The following is a 15,531-nucleotide window of genomic DNA, read 5'->3' on the forward strand; positions in this document are numbered from 1 at the left end:
GCCCGTTTTGTCCCTAGTTTCCGATCCCCACTTCCGCGGCGTACCCGCGATCAGCCTCGCGCGGCCCTCGCCTATGAACTTCACTCCACGCGACCTACAATTTAGGGCGACCGAGCGAGTTTAAATCCAGCACGTGGAGGCTGCCGGAGCGGTTTCTGACATCGACGCGCGTGTAGCCTCGACGAGGATGCGTCCGTTCACTCGATAAGTGCAACAGAGATAAGGAATATCATCGCCACACTACACACTACACCACACCATTCCATACCTAACCGTATAGTACGTTAGCTACGTCGTTCAAACAGTGGAGGGGAGATATAAAAAGACCGAGACAGAGAAAGAAAGAGTGCAGAGGACGCGGTGACCTAAGGATCGCCTTTGACGCGTGCATTCAGCTACATGCATTGCACACATTTGCATATGTGCATATATATACGCACACATGTGCACCCACACAAAATTTACACTCGTGTGTGTTCATGTGTGAATGTGTACATGCATGTAAGCTGAATGCACACATTTATATACGTACCACACAAAATTTTTTGTCGTATGTGTGCATATATATATGAGTTTTGAGATCATTGATACTCGACTACGGTCGTAAAATTTTTTTACATGCGCGTAAAAATATCACACACATTAAGAATAAAAGTCTTTGGCATTTTTTCGCTTTCTCCTATTGCTTGCAGTATATATTAAATAAATATATGTATGTATGTGATGTGTAAAATGGAGTAAGATAATATGTATATGTATTGTGTTTTTAAAAAAAACAATATGAAATATTATAATAAAATTGTAGTCTGACACGCGCGGTCGCTACTCCCTATTCGTTATATTTATTTTTTTCTATGTATGTAATGTCCATGACCGAGCTCACGCACTGGCCTATATATTTAATATCTTCTATTTAATATTTTAAAATATTTGTGTACTGAACTGTCTCATATCAGTAACACTGGAGATCGGATTTTAAAAATAAATTATTAATGAATAAGATTAAAATGTATGTGTATATATTTATATATATATTTTTTGTTTGGACAGTTTAGTATTATTTAAAATTTAAATATTATTAAATTTATACACACGAGTGTTGAAAAATATTATCGTTGCAAATGAATATCAGGTGTTTAGCCGATACTTTCACACTTTTTATTATCATTTATTTTTGCTGGATCCATACCGCGAATTGCAGTTCCGTTTGTTTTTTTTTGTTTTCATTTAATTTTCTTCATTATCCAGCGAAGGCGCGACTAGTTGAGAGTACAAAAGTGTACGACGCTATTCTCACTCAAACCCTCGTCGTTTTATTGCGCCGTCCATGTTAAGTATATATATATATATATATATATATATATATATGTATATGTATATGAAAGGGAGAGATTCTATCCCCCGTTATATTACGACTGAATCTCTCCTCGACCTGCGCGTGCTATGAAGGGTGACACGCGTCCCTCGAGTGAGAGGTCTTCACCAAAAATTTAATCTCTCTCCACCAAGAAATGTCAATACTCTTTCTCACATCTATATATATACATATACATATACATATATCTTTTATTCCACTAAACCGTACGCAGGATTCCCGAGGTCAAAAAATTTTCGAAAGCGCTATTTTAAATTGTCAAAGGACGTGACGGCCTTGGAAGACGTCAAAAAAAAAAGTCTAAATGTCTATTATGTATTTTGGAATCTTTTGTTGGCGAGTGAGTCTGAGTATAAAAATATTTTTTAACACTCGTACGGTGTTAACTAAAAAATTAAAAACCTAGGTAAGGGAGAGAGGTTTCAAAATAAAATTATCTAGGCACATAATAGAGAAAAGAAGAAAAATAAAACTGGCGGACAAGTGTCGAGCATATAACAATATAATATTATATGTGAGTAGGGGTTTTAATGTATATATATATACGCAAGTTTGACAGTAAGGTAGAGATATATAGAGAGGCGAGAACTTGAGGAGCAATGACCCAGTGGAGCGGTTGCACGTGTAGACGGTCGAAACCACGTCGACAGCCTCCTACGTGGGGGCATTGGACTGCCGCCTGCTGCATGCGTACATTTCACTTCTCTTTGTCGCTTACATGAGCTACATTGGTACATTACTAAGCCAAAGCCACACTCTTACTGTCTTTCTCTTAACTTGCGCTCATACTCAGCTCATCTTGCTCTTGTATCTGATGATTGTAGTCCCGTCACGATGACGTGTGTCCAACTATAGTAGGCCCAGGTTCTGTGTGTGAAGAGTATGTACTCTGTACTCTAAAAGCATTATCTTCATGACCGTGTATGCTAAACATTTCACGACGACGTCCGACTCTCGTTACATTACCATTCATTAATTCGACAATTTATTTAACTGTCCTGGATAACCGATTATAAAAACATAAATATAAATATAAATATAAAATATCATTATGTATGTTAATGAACAATAATACGCGATGACAAGTTAAGTTAAAAAATAACGATAATAATAATAATAATAATAAATTTTTATTTTTTTCGGGTTAATTTTTTTTTATTATCGAATAAAGTAAAAATAAAATTTTATTAGATAAAATTCCGAGAAGTATTTGATAATCTTTTACCGTATTTCGACGGTGTTTTTTGTTATTTTGATCATGTCGACGTAGTGGGTTTTTTTTTCGGCCCCTTTTGCGAAATCAGGATGTCGATGTGGATGGGGGCTCTCCCCTCCCCGGGATAAAGAGACCAGAGGAAAAAAAAATAAGGAAAAAAACGGGGTGGTAGGAGAAAGGAAGAAGAATGAAATGGTATTATGTGGAATAGAAGGGTGTTTACCGGTACGGAGTTATTCGGGGGACAGAAAACATGGATGGTAGTATAAAAAGTAGTAGTAAGTATGTAAGTATGTACGTTGGATAGCTGGGCTGTGTTGCGTATTGTGCTTTAGGTATAATAGAAATAGCTGAATGTGTATGACGGGGTCGGGGTCGCGGCCGCGAGATCTCGCGCACGGGGACGTAAGAGGCTTGGATTGGAGCTCAGTAGTTTGCCGGCAGTAGTGTGGAGGGAGTCTGCTACTCGTATGTATTCGTATCATCGGTACGCTCGCCGGATGGGAGATTGAGTTTGTTCTCGCGCGTATCTAGTGGGGGGTAGATATAGTAGTGGGGAAAAACGGTCTAGAGCGGTGTCGTACCTTGACCAATCTCAACGAGACTTGTTTTAAGCTATGCCGCAACGACCTTAGAACTCGCAATCGGAGTTGTATTGAAACCGAAATGCCAAAGGCTACGGCTATTTTTGCATATTATTTTTTATTTTTCTATCTGATAATTTACTTCACCCCCCACCCACCCACTGCCCATGTCATCATTCAAAAAAATTCCTGCCCTCGGATTTTTAAATTTTTCTCTACTCCGATCCTAGTCTAGGCCCAGATTTTATTTTTTAAGCTCTGGTATTTTTTAAAAAATATTAAACATTTAAATGTTTAATAAGTCAATTTAAATTTTAAATTAATGTTAAGCCCGGATCAACTAATTACGCATTGGGTATTTACCTACCGGAAGACTTATCAGTATTATCTGACATGTGTATTATAAATATTTATTTACAGTCGGCGAAACTTGGAAAAATATTTATTTCACATGCCGATTATTATTATCGATATTTTTAATAATTTAACACTAATAAATATTTTTTTCTTATGTAATTAATTTATTTTTACTTCAATAAAATTTATAAGAATTGTGTCGTCATTTAAAATCGTCATTAAATGTTGTAATAAATGAATAATAAAATAATTATTTATATTTACGTTAATATTTTTTTCTACACGTGGTCGATTATACGAAAAATTTTATCACTTGACGTCGGAGTGACGTAATTGGTCACTCGGGATGAACGAGAAAACATGCTGGTTGTATAGTAAGTATATATTTGCTCATATATCTATAGATATTACATATGAATGACTTGACTACTCTGTTTACGGATGTATATATACTATATATATGTATATATGTATATATATACCATTGTTAAGCATATCTTTATATCAAAATATAACTGTCCACGTGTAATTTTTTTCACTTCCTTCAATAAGTTGTAAACATTTCGTCGAATATTATTTTTAGTAAATATTTACGTCGCGGATGACTAATAAAAGTTGAAAAACACAGCTTTCAATTGATAAAAGATATCTCATTAATAAATTTGATTATTTTAATTACGTATATACATGAAATATTAGAGGCTGATGTAACAGGAGAGTTTGTTTTTTAAAAGATGCAATGAAATAGCGGTGTTGAAATATTTTTTAAATTTCTATTTAAGATTACTCGTGTGTTGGTGATATATATATATGGTTAGATATATATGGATGTGTATATATCATTTTTTATGTGTAGTATAACATATTTAGGTCAAGTCTTGGGCGGTGTGAGAGTCCATTTCGAATGTTCTCGTCACTTTCACGATGCATTTGTGTGCTGTCTCATATTATAAAAATAACAAGAATATATATACATATATATATATCGCACAGTGTGTTTACTGCAAGTGAATAATAAAAATAATTTAATTTTTTTATCACGTGAATAAAACGTGTGAAATTTTTTTATTTGTAAGAAAAAAATTTTTTTTTAATGTAAATATATACATATATATATATATTTTTGTGTAGTTTTAGTTAAAAGTATGTATGTAAAATAGATAAAAAAATTTTTTCTATAAAATGTTAAGATTGTTTGTTTAATCAGATAAATGGATTACGAAAGTAAGGAAAAAAAGTATTTTTTAAAGCCGAGGGACAAAGAGGAGAGATGAATATTGTGTTGATGAAAGAAGACCTTGAGTAAGTCATTGGCATTGTGATGTGGTATGGGTATGGTAGGAGCCACTAAACTACCACGGATTGAACTACGTGAGGAATGGAGCCTAAACGAATATTAGAGAGGCATTAATGGGTCAGTGACCGGGAAGCACGTGTGGCTGGTCCACAAAGCCGTCAAAGATATTTTTTTGTCCTCCTATCCAGAGAATGTGGTCATAAAGAGAAGACGATAACTAAACACTCAATGCGTTTAGTTACCAAGGACGAATTCGACGATGATCTACTCCGACTGATGCATACGACAAATAAAAGCTTTCTCTCCTTTCTTCGCGGTACAGATCGGCTACCGATCTGTTATGTAACTTATTGAGGTCACGTACCTCTGCTCAGATAGATCTGCTTTTAGTAACAAATAAATAAATAAAAAAAATTTATTTTTTGTTTGTGCAGATGCTTTTTATTTATCACTTTATAAGCAATTGTAAATTTTCACCAATTTGTTTATTTTTTTCATTTCGAATGAAAAAAAAATTCACGAAATTTTTTTTTTTACTATTAGTAAAATTTGAATTTTTGAATTTTGATAATTGAGAACTGTGTGAATTTATAATTAAATTTCAAAAATTATTGAAACAAATTTGGATCATTTGATTTTACTGCTTGATGATAAGTAAGATTTTCTGTACGTTTAAATTTCATAAGAAAACTTTCTCAAATAATCGCAGTTGAGTTAAACCAACTGTCAAATTAAAGCTGATATTTTCCATATACGCGAGATCAAAAATTGACATCAATGAGAACTCTCTAGATGATCAACATTTTAACTCAAAAATTGATATGAAACATTTGACATCTCGATGACGTCTAGTGTATAAAAAATTTCATTTCAATTTCTGGCTCTTCCACACGTAAAATTACATATAGATGTGATAGCAGCTTTAACTTTACGTCATTTTACATGTATGAAAGCTAAAAAGTTTAACTGAAATTTTTTATTTACACTGTACGTCATTGAAATGTCAAAAGTTTAATTTAAATTTCTGAGCTGAAACTCCGGTTTCCTGAGTTATTATCAGTAGTAAAGTTTTATATGAAACTTTATTACCAACATAAGATCTGATTTTTTTTTTAATTTTTGAAAAATTTCGGTTCAGTTTTTATCGATACATATTTATAAGTCGCTTGATAGAATTCCAATTTTTAACGAGGGTTCAGTGATAAAAATAAAATAAAATTATAACAAAAATCTTAAGCTTTTTAAAAAACTTTATACATTTATTTTATAGCATTATAACATTTATATATATGTTCATTAATTATACATACGTTATATTAACAATAAAAATAAAAATAATAATAATACAAATAGTAATAATAATAATAATAATTATAATACAACCTACGTCTCCGGTAAAAAAATCCCCGAGGTAATGATACATAAAAATAAAATTTATATAATCAACAAAAATATAAAATAAAATTATTTTGAGCATATATTTAACTAATTACTAGTTATATTGACGAAACTCAGGTGATCGCCATTAAAAATTGTCAACTAATATATTAAAGTAAAAAAGAGAAAGGCAGTGACACATGAATTTCCATATATATCTATATATGTACATTATTTATTTTATCTAACATATTTTCTGTATTTTTTTCTTTTTTTTTATTTGAAATTTATTACCGTATAAAAAATGGCAGGCATTTAAATATTTATTTATTTATAGCTGATGGACCTGTTGAGGCGAAGATCCCAGGAACAAGGGACGGCGAGTAGTCAACGTCGTACCTGCGATCTGACAATCTCTCCATAAATAAAAAAAAGTTATTATCTATCCTCTGTCCTCTTGAGCTGTTTATACACAGCCCCCTGGCTTCCTCAGATGATGGAAGTTATCAGTCGCGCTTTGAAGTTGACGAACCGCTCGCTCGTTGCCGCAATACGCTGAAAAGTTTTCATAAATTACTTCATAACTTTCATTATTGTATTAATTAATTAAATAACATAGCTATTTTACATGTTTATTATCTGTTATCACATATCTTCATAAATTCTACCCCCTTTCCGCATTAAATACGCGCAACATTTACTCTAGCCGTTTACGTTGCGTAATTTATCCCCCAGTTGTAATATATAACTTGTGTACTCAACACAGACGCGCTATTTCATAGAGAAAGTCATGCCACATTTTTGCTTTCCATCGATTCGACCTACCGTCATTACACAATCCATGTTTAATATATGTAGAACGGCTGCCGACCCGGTTGTTCATACATTTAGTAATTCTATATAATACATTAATAATTTAGTAATTATAAAAAAAAAAAATTTCATATAGGAAATGCCTATAAATAATTAAAAGAATTTTGTCACGGCTATATGACATCTAATGACGAATTTTAAATTATCCTGAGACATTTCTTGTATTAATTGCACCCGCTGGCGAGATTTCTAAATAAATCATAACATAGCATTTCAAAATTATTGATTAAATTACTGGGTTAGGTATTATTTTATAGAGCAAAAATTTAAGAATTTAATTATTATTTTTTTCTTTTTTTTTTTAGAGTAAAAAAATAAATTACCAGTATGAGATCTTGGATAAGATTTGAAAGACCTCGGTTAGCAATAACTAAAAATCGCGTCGCTGGTCCAGGGACAGCTTCTTCAAGATCGTGTTTTCCGTGGGGTGAACTGTCGTCACTTGGTGGCGATCCACTGCCTGCAATTAGCTAAAAAAAAATATACAATAAATATTTTTTTTTTTTGACGACTGAATGATTGGAAAAATTTCAATGAATTTTCTTATTCTTACTCTGATAATGTCAAAAATAAAATTTCCAGATCCACCGCCACTGCCTCCAGATTCTCCATTACCGCCGCTAAATCTTTTGTTTCGATTCTCGTCGTCTCCGACCTCGATGTTGTCCAGCGAAGACAAATCCGCGCCAGCTTCGTTTATTGATTGATCGGTATCCTCGAACGCCACTCTTACTTCCTTGTTCTCTGACCCTGCTATATCCAGATCCTGTTGTTGCTGTGACCGCTGGTTCTAAAATAGCAAATTCTATTTAGTAAAAAATCATTGGCAGACATATGACATATTAATATACAATAAATTAATACACAAAAACACATAATGACACTGATTCTTTACATGATCTGATCGTCAGATGATCGTTAATGGTTTGAGTTTTGTTAGAACATTTTTTATCTCCGAGGCGATGATGACGGAAAGAAAGAGATTGAGAAGAAAGTTAATGAGTCGAGTGATGTCGAATATCTTATGCCGGTCGTATGAAGACGTGATCTAGTTAATTTAACTGAACTCGACCTTGACTGTTAAATCCTTCCGTTTGCACGGAATCGATCGGCCAAGTGCTCGATATCGTAGCATCTGATGCCTCAGTTACTTCATTAGTTTGAAAAGTCGGTAGAGGAATATTAACTTTGCTGAAATTATCTTTATTATTTATGTCCGTTATGTCAGACTCATTTTCATTAGCATTCAAATCAGAGTCTTCGAATTCGTCCACTGGTAGCGCCACTGTAACTTCACTACCTTCATCATTACTTCTGGGTTTTCCATCATTCTCTTTACGATTTCCGCCCAGTACATTCTGTATCACTGCTGGACCCACAGCTTTTATCACCTCGGAGACTACCTTGTTCACTATACCGTCAATCATCTACAAATTTTTTATTTTATCTACACCTATACGCCGAAATTCTATGATGTCATGGCAATGCCGGTTCATGTCGACCGCTTGTAAAAATTTAAATAAACACATGGAAAAATTACTATGGCCATAGTAAAATTTACAACCATTACTGTAACCGTAGGAAATTTTTCCATGTGTTTATTTTAATTTCCGTCGGGTGGTCAACATGGTCCGGTTTTACTATGACGTCATAGTATTTTAAATAAGAATATATTATTCGTGCACAGAAAAAAAGGAATTTCTGGCGTAAGAAATTTTATCTAACCCCAAGAAATTTTCTACATGAATTGAAAACAAAAATTTTCCTGAATTGGGAAAAATTATCTTAGGAAATTTTTTCTTGTCCTCAGAAAATTTAAGTCTTCAATTCGAACTTCAAAAAATTTCTTACGCCAAGAAATTCTTTTTTTCTGTATATATGCACATATTTTTATACCACATATACCTTTTATATATTAATTGATTGATTAATTAATTAATTGATAGTCCAGTAAATTTACCTCAGTTATTTCGGGAAAAAATTGACGTAAAACTCCAACAGTCCTTTTACTTCTTAAAGCAGCATCATTGTTTTCTTTTACCAAAGTCAAATAATGATCTGATGCCTATAAAATAAGTTTTCTATTATTATTATTATAGTTAAAAAGTAATAAAACAAAAAATGATAATTATTATAATAATGAGGTCATAAAAAATAAATAAAGATGCTGGCCGGTAGTTTTACTTTCCACTGAAGAGTCTAGTGGAAGAAAGTGTCCAGTATATAAACATATTTAACTCAAGTGAAAGTATATGACACTCATATACATGATATGATTTCGATCTTCACTACTAAAAATTATTTAAATCTAGTCTGAATTTCGCGATGAATTTCACTATTTTTTACATTCAATTTAAATAAAAAAAAAAAAATGAACTTACCTCTGAATTATATTCATCCCTCAGAGGATAGGAATTAACAATTAAAATTAAACACGAAATAATAATATACAGCCTCATGTTCACCAATCACTTGCACTTGATTTTATCACTTAAAAAAATATAATTAAAAAAAATTTTTTAATTCAAAAATTTAATGAAATTTAAGACCACCGGGATTTGAATTACAAATTAAATTAATTAATAAAATTTGAGTTAATTTAGTGGCGTGGAACTCACGTGCTCTGGCAGCCTGTAACTGTTTGTATGTGACGGCGCCTAGTGAGCGGCTTTTATTAGCAGGAGGAGTCTTTAACCACCACCTCTGCGCTACATTTACATTAGCTGGACTGTTTGAGAGACTCCAGATTGCTGAGGAGGAAGAAAGGAGTTTACCTGAGACTTAGAAAAAAAATAAAAATAATCATACTTTTATTTTTATCTTTTTTTTTTATTAGATTCAGAGGACCACTTTTACATCGGTCTACCCGAGTCGGCATTCCGATAAAAATAATATATCGTTCGTTTCATTAATTATTTATATAAATTCCGAATTGATCAATTTTTTTAATTTCCAATTATTGGTAACTGAAAATATTTTTAATTATTTTATTTAATTTTTTTTTTTTATATTTATGCGATGGTCATTAAATAGATCATGGTACAAACCTATGATCTCTCATGGCTTCGGAAGACAATCTCTAGATCAATAGAAGGCTACTGAGATTAAGAAAAAAAAAAAAAAATAATTAAAATATAATTTCTATTTTTTGTCAGAAAAATTCTTAAAGAAAAAATTATTTAAAATTTCATAGTACAAATATGAAGGTCGGTTGATATAATTATTGAACATAAATTGTCGTCCATGTAAAACTCACGCAAGTAAATAAAATTATTACGTATCGCAGTCAATCATTTGTCATAATTTATAAGAAAAAGTATAAATATAAGGGGCATAGTATCGTCGCGTGTCTAACGAAAATTGTAATTGTTTTCCCGTTTCTCAGGACATTTTAAATAAAATGATAAGAGTGTATTAATTAAATGATTTTTATTTAAGTTGAGAAAGATTTAATAAGGTCGTTTGAATTAACGATTGATTAGTGTCTAATACACAATAATTGTAATGATTAAATTGTTTAAGAATAAAACCGCATGTGAATGTTGTTGACCTTGCGGCTGGTTAGTATTCATACGACACATCAAATTAATTTATTTTAAATTCTGAAAACACAGTAAAATATTTTTTGTGTTTGTGTAAAGAAAAAAGTCTGTGTTAAATATCTAACATTTTTGTGTACAGAAAAAAAGTATTTTTTAGCCACTAAATTTTTTCTTGCCTCCAAAAAATTTTTGCATTATAAATTGAAATCAAAAATTATGTACATACATAAATTTTTATAAGACCTTGCAGTTGACGGACGATTAACAATTTTCGGATTTTTTTTTTATTATATAAATTACAAAAAAAAAAAATCTAAAAAAATGCACATGTAGAAAATTAAAAAAACTATAAGTGCAATTTTTTAAAATATTTGTTTTTTATAATTTATCGCTTTAAAAATAAATCCAAAAATTATTAGACGTCGCTTAACTTCAGTTTCATATTTTTATATCAAAATATCACAATAAAAAATTAACAATTCAATGTGCAAAAGATTTAGAATCGGTAACAAAGAATATTAACATTTTTTGTGTTATTTTTTTTTTACACAATTTTTCAAACCGTGCAAAGTGAAATAATTGATAATTTTAAATTGACATCTGATTATATCAATTTTTTCGGGTAAAATTTACAATTTAAAAAATTTTTTTTTTATATTACATACCAACTTGCATTGCCATTAATTTCCTGGCTGTTAAACACCTTGTTTTTTTTTTTTAATTTTCAAATAAAAAAAAAAGACAAATCGCAAATAAAATATTTATTGAGAAATAAACAGTTATCGAGAAAAATATCTAACGCTCTTACGAAAGATTATTTGATATCGTAATTAATTTAGCAGTTAGATAAAATTTTTTTCTAATCAATTAATATATGCAAGTAGTTTTTTTACACTTATAACTGATGGTGATTGCCCGTTTAATTTAATATATCTTATTTTTCAATTATACAACCCATGTTTTAACGAGTTAACACAAGGAAATTATGACTGAGTTACTTAATATAATAATTATATCAATATAAATATATAGTTATAAAAATTATGGATGCAGGAAATATCTCATGTCAATCGATTATTTATCATTAATCAATCTTACGTATTAACTTTACCGGAAATATTTCATCTATTTGTTCAGAGTTCACTCTCTTTAATTTAACATCATACATTTATTTATATATTTATTTATTTATGATAATTTTATTTAACAAACATGTTTTAAGAATTTAAACCAATTGTCAAAGAACTCGAAACTCTCACGATTAAATTATGATGAACAGGAAAATTGTAACTGTCAGTTAAGTAACTTGTGGACAAATTAGCTACGGTCATTTGAACACAACAAAAACCAAGACGACAATAGAATGACAGCTAAATGTTGATTAATTTAATCACGAAAATTTTTCTATTTAAATTCTCATGATTAAATTTATTTATAAAAGAAAAAAAAATGAGAATATTTTTTTTATAAATTTAAAATTGTTTACGTAAATTAATTTTCTAAATGTCGCTAATATATAACAGTTTATAATAGCAGTGAAATCAGTGAAATATGACGACGGAAGTCGTAACCAATAGAGAATCAATATACATCCCTATTACGTTTGTAAATGGAAAATAAATTTTTTCAAGCGTGATGTGCCAGGAAGAAGCCCAAAGGTCTTCATTATCCACCACTCGATCCCTCAATAATTCATATAAAACCCACGGAAATTTTATCGCAGTCCCAGACACTGTTTCGACCCGTTCCTTATACTAAGTGACTTTAAAATTGTTAAAAATGAATTGGAAAATATTTAAGTGGGTGTTTTTATTAACAGTGACAGTAAATGTGAATTTTATAACAGCAGTACCAGCAAATATTAATAGGACACGGGAAAAAGATGTCAAATCGTCAAAATATGTTGAGATAAAGTTGCCAGTTAAAATAACTTCGATGGAAGATTTGATAAATTGGGTGAAAAACGCAATGCAGACCATGGCCTCACGAATTGACATCACTTTGGCAGCAGACTCATCTTCATCGCCAGTTGCTGATCTCAAAAACTCCGAAACTAAAGCGCAAGTTACGGAAAATAAAATGATTATGCTAAAACCCGAGGATCGTGAAGTGGAAAAAAATTTCCAAGCGAAATTGCCGATACCGAGAAGTCTCCCAGGTTTCGAGTATCCGTTTTTCAGATACGAAAACGATGTATTGCCACCTCTGATCAATGCAGACGCGTATTTGCCTCTATTTGTCGGTGACTTTGGGAATAGATACGGTCTTCCAAACTACGGATTCAATGGTTTAAAAAAAAGCTACTCGGAAAACATTCGTCAGGAAACAACAACTGCGTCACCAATGAAAATAGTTAAAATCGAAGATCGCAACTCGGCGCCAATCAACTCAACTTCTGGTGTCACTAGTCCTGAGTCAGTTCCATTTGCGATTCCTTTTGAGGCATTTATAACAATAACTCGTGAGGAAACTGATGCAGCTCAAAATGATGAACAAGCGGTCACCGAAAAACAGCCTTCAGAATTTAAAATGGAAGTTACGACGGCGATGCCAAAAAAGAAGAAAGACAGTGGGCGCAAGCGTCAGATTGCTGTTCTTGGTGACATATTAGAAGCACTTGGCTTGACACGAAGACCTGATAAACACAAAATTGAAACATCTGCCACCACAACCGCTGGAACGAAATCGAAACGTCCAAGAGAAGAACCATTGCGTCCTCCAATAGCTTTTGGCGAAGTAAGTTCACGATTTGCATAATAGCTAGTAAATGAAAAAAAAACATAAATATAAATAAATAATTTAATTGAAATGTAAAAAATAATATGTTGAAATAAATAAAGATAATTATGATAATAATAAATTTTTGAAATTTCTTTCCATCCACCTGGAAAATATTACTTGGCATGAGTGTGATTATTGATCCATTGCTCAAGCAAGATCAGTCGTGAAAAAAAAGACACTGAGGGCAGTAACATCAATTATGCAACGTTCATTCGACTTTGCACTGATGCACTCATGCATACGTAATACGGCTAGTAATATTATAATAAAGATCCTCTCTTTGATTGGACGAATGGTGTCTTGGTTGATTAAATAATATTATCACAAGTTCTGCCTGTCATAAAACTTTCTTTTCATTTCACTCGAGTGTTATAGTTTTATTTACTTGTCTTCAGGTCCCACCACGACCACCCAATGACAGTTCATTCCAACGACAGGAGTTTGAAAATGAACTGGATGGTGATGATGACGACGAGGAAGAAGAAGAGGAAGGAGGCTCACTGGGATCTGTGGCTGATTTGTTGCCTTTAGCTCTTCCTATTTTAGAAGATCTTAGTGATGTAAATATGGATTGCATGTTATTAATAAATCATTATTCTCACGCTATTGATCGGTTGATTGATTGATTGATTAATTGTTCCCGATTGCTATTTACAGCCTGAGAGCGATGCCGATTTAATTGAACTTCTGCAAGCTGGTATTCCTATCATAGCAGGTCTTTCTGAGGTATTTTATATATTTTTTTAATTAATGGTTTTCATACACAGAAAAAAAATATTTCTCAGTGCAAGAAATATTTTCCACTATAAAATGAAGACAAATTTTCTTACACAGAAAAAAAATTTCGACTGAAAGTAAATATTCTTGACTCAAAAAATTTTTTTGAAAATTTCAATTTTTTCAGACAAAGTAAAAATCTCCTCTGATTAAGACGAATTCTCATGGCTCAAAAAAATCTTAACTTGGTTCCCAAAAACGTTTGTCTTCAAAAATATTTTTTTGACTAAAGTTAAATTTTTTTTCTGTGTAGAACTAGAAATTTTTTCTTACTCAAAAAAATTTTATTTTTCTGTGTATTATTATATATTTTTTTTAAATTACAGCCTGATGAAGATGGTAATGGCGGAGCCAAAGAATTAATTGACATGATTGTACCGATTGTTACTAAAATTGTAAATGTAAGTATTAAAATAAAATAACAATAATAATTTTAAGTGAAGTAACTTTTTTTTTTATTAATTTAAGGGTCCAGATGGCCAAGGTTTAGATCTAGGTGCCCTAATAGGACCAATATTTGGGCTTCTGGCGCCATTTATTGGTCCGGTCTTAGCTCCGGTGATAGGACCACTCGTACGAGCAATCAGTAATGTAAATAAATATTTAATATCCCGTAAAATAAAATTTAATGGCTTATATAACTGATTTAAAAATGCAATAAGCAAACGAATAATAAAATGTTTTGTTAGCCTCCGACCGAAGGTTCATCTTTGGGTGCATTGCTTGCGGCAATCACAGGACCTCTTAGTACGGTAATTAATTTATAGTATTTATGATAATAATGATAATTAGTAATTAAAAATTTCTCAATATCTTATTAGTTTCGAAGCATTAAAAATTTTAGTATCATGTTAATAAATTCCATAAATATTGTCCTTTCATAATTTTATATAAATATTTTTATGAGGATATGTAACCGTAGATTTTCATGCTTAGAATTTTTTTAGCCTCAAGAACCCAGTGGGATGTCTCCGCTCGCTATAGTGATTGCCGGAACAACCGCAGCGCTTTTACGGGTAAAATAATCAAATAAATAAATAAATTTTTGAAATAATTATTTTATGGTCAGTTATTTTTTTTTGTAAGGAATTAAAACCGGGTCTACCTGGAGGATTGGACGTGGGTGCGCTAGTAGGCGCTGTTTTAACTGGAGTTATTTCAGGAACTAGCGCAGGTCTGAGTGGCAGTTCCTCTGATTCTAATAGTCCGCAATCTCACCCTCAACCCTATGGCGCAGTGAGTAATTAAGTTTTTTATTTAATATGAAATAACTAGAAAATATATTCCTATAATTAAATCCTAGAATCTACAGCGACCGGCTTCGTCTATAAATGACAATGTAATTTTTCCTG

The 15,531-nt window shown here is 31.6% G+C and overlaps 1 protein-coding gene across 1 annotated transcript; it reads right to left on the reverse strand.

Moving 5' to 3' along the window:
- Nucleotides 1-6,203: 6,203 nt before the first annotated feature.
- Nucleotides 6,204-9,713, reverse strand: LOC103571085 (uncharacterized). Its single transcript, XM_008549087.2, has 5 exons — nt 9,461-9,713; nt 9,040-9,144; nt 7,633-7,869; nt 7,403-7,549; nt 6,204-6,761 (listed from the first exon to the last, which is right to left on the reverse strand). Exons 1-5 carry the CDS (start codon nt 9,536-9,538, stop codon nt 6,696-6,698), a joined length of 633 nt encoding a protein of 210 aa, XP_008547309.1. The 5' UTR covers nt 9,539-9,713; the 3' UTR covers nt 6,204-6,695.
- Nucleotides 9,714-15,531: the final 5,818 nt, after the last annotated feature.

The sequence above is a fragment of the Microplitis demolitor genome, chromosome 7 (genome assembly GCF_026212275.2).
Source record: "Microplitis demolitor isolate Queensland-Clemson2020A chromosome 7, iyMicDemo2.1a, whole genome shotgun sequence".
NCBI lineage: Eukaryota > Metazoa > Arthropoda > Insecta > Hymenoptera > Braconidae > Microplitis > Microplitis demolitor.

Bases quoted from the DNA above. Each gene is read 5' to 3' on its own strand.
- LOC103571085 (XM_008549087.2), bottom strand. From the start codon at position 9,538: ATGAGGCTGTATATTATTATTTCGTGTTTAATTTTAATTGTTAATTCC. The intron at 9,145-9,460 runs GTAAGTTCATTT...CTTATTTTATAG, and splicing joins GGGATGAATATAATTCAGAG to GCATCAGATCATTATTTGAC. The intron at 7,550-7,632 runs GTAAGAATAAGA...ATTTTTTTTTAG, and splicing joins TTATTTTTGACATTATCAGA to CTAATTGCAGGCAGTGGATC.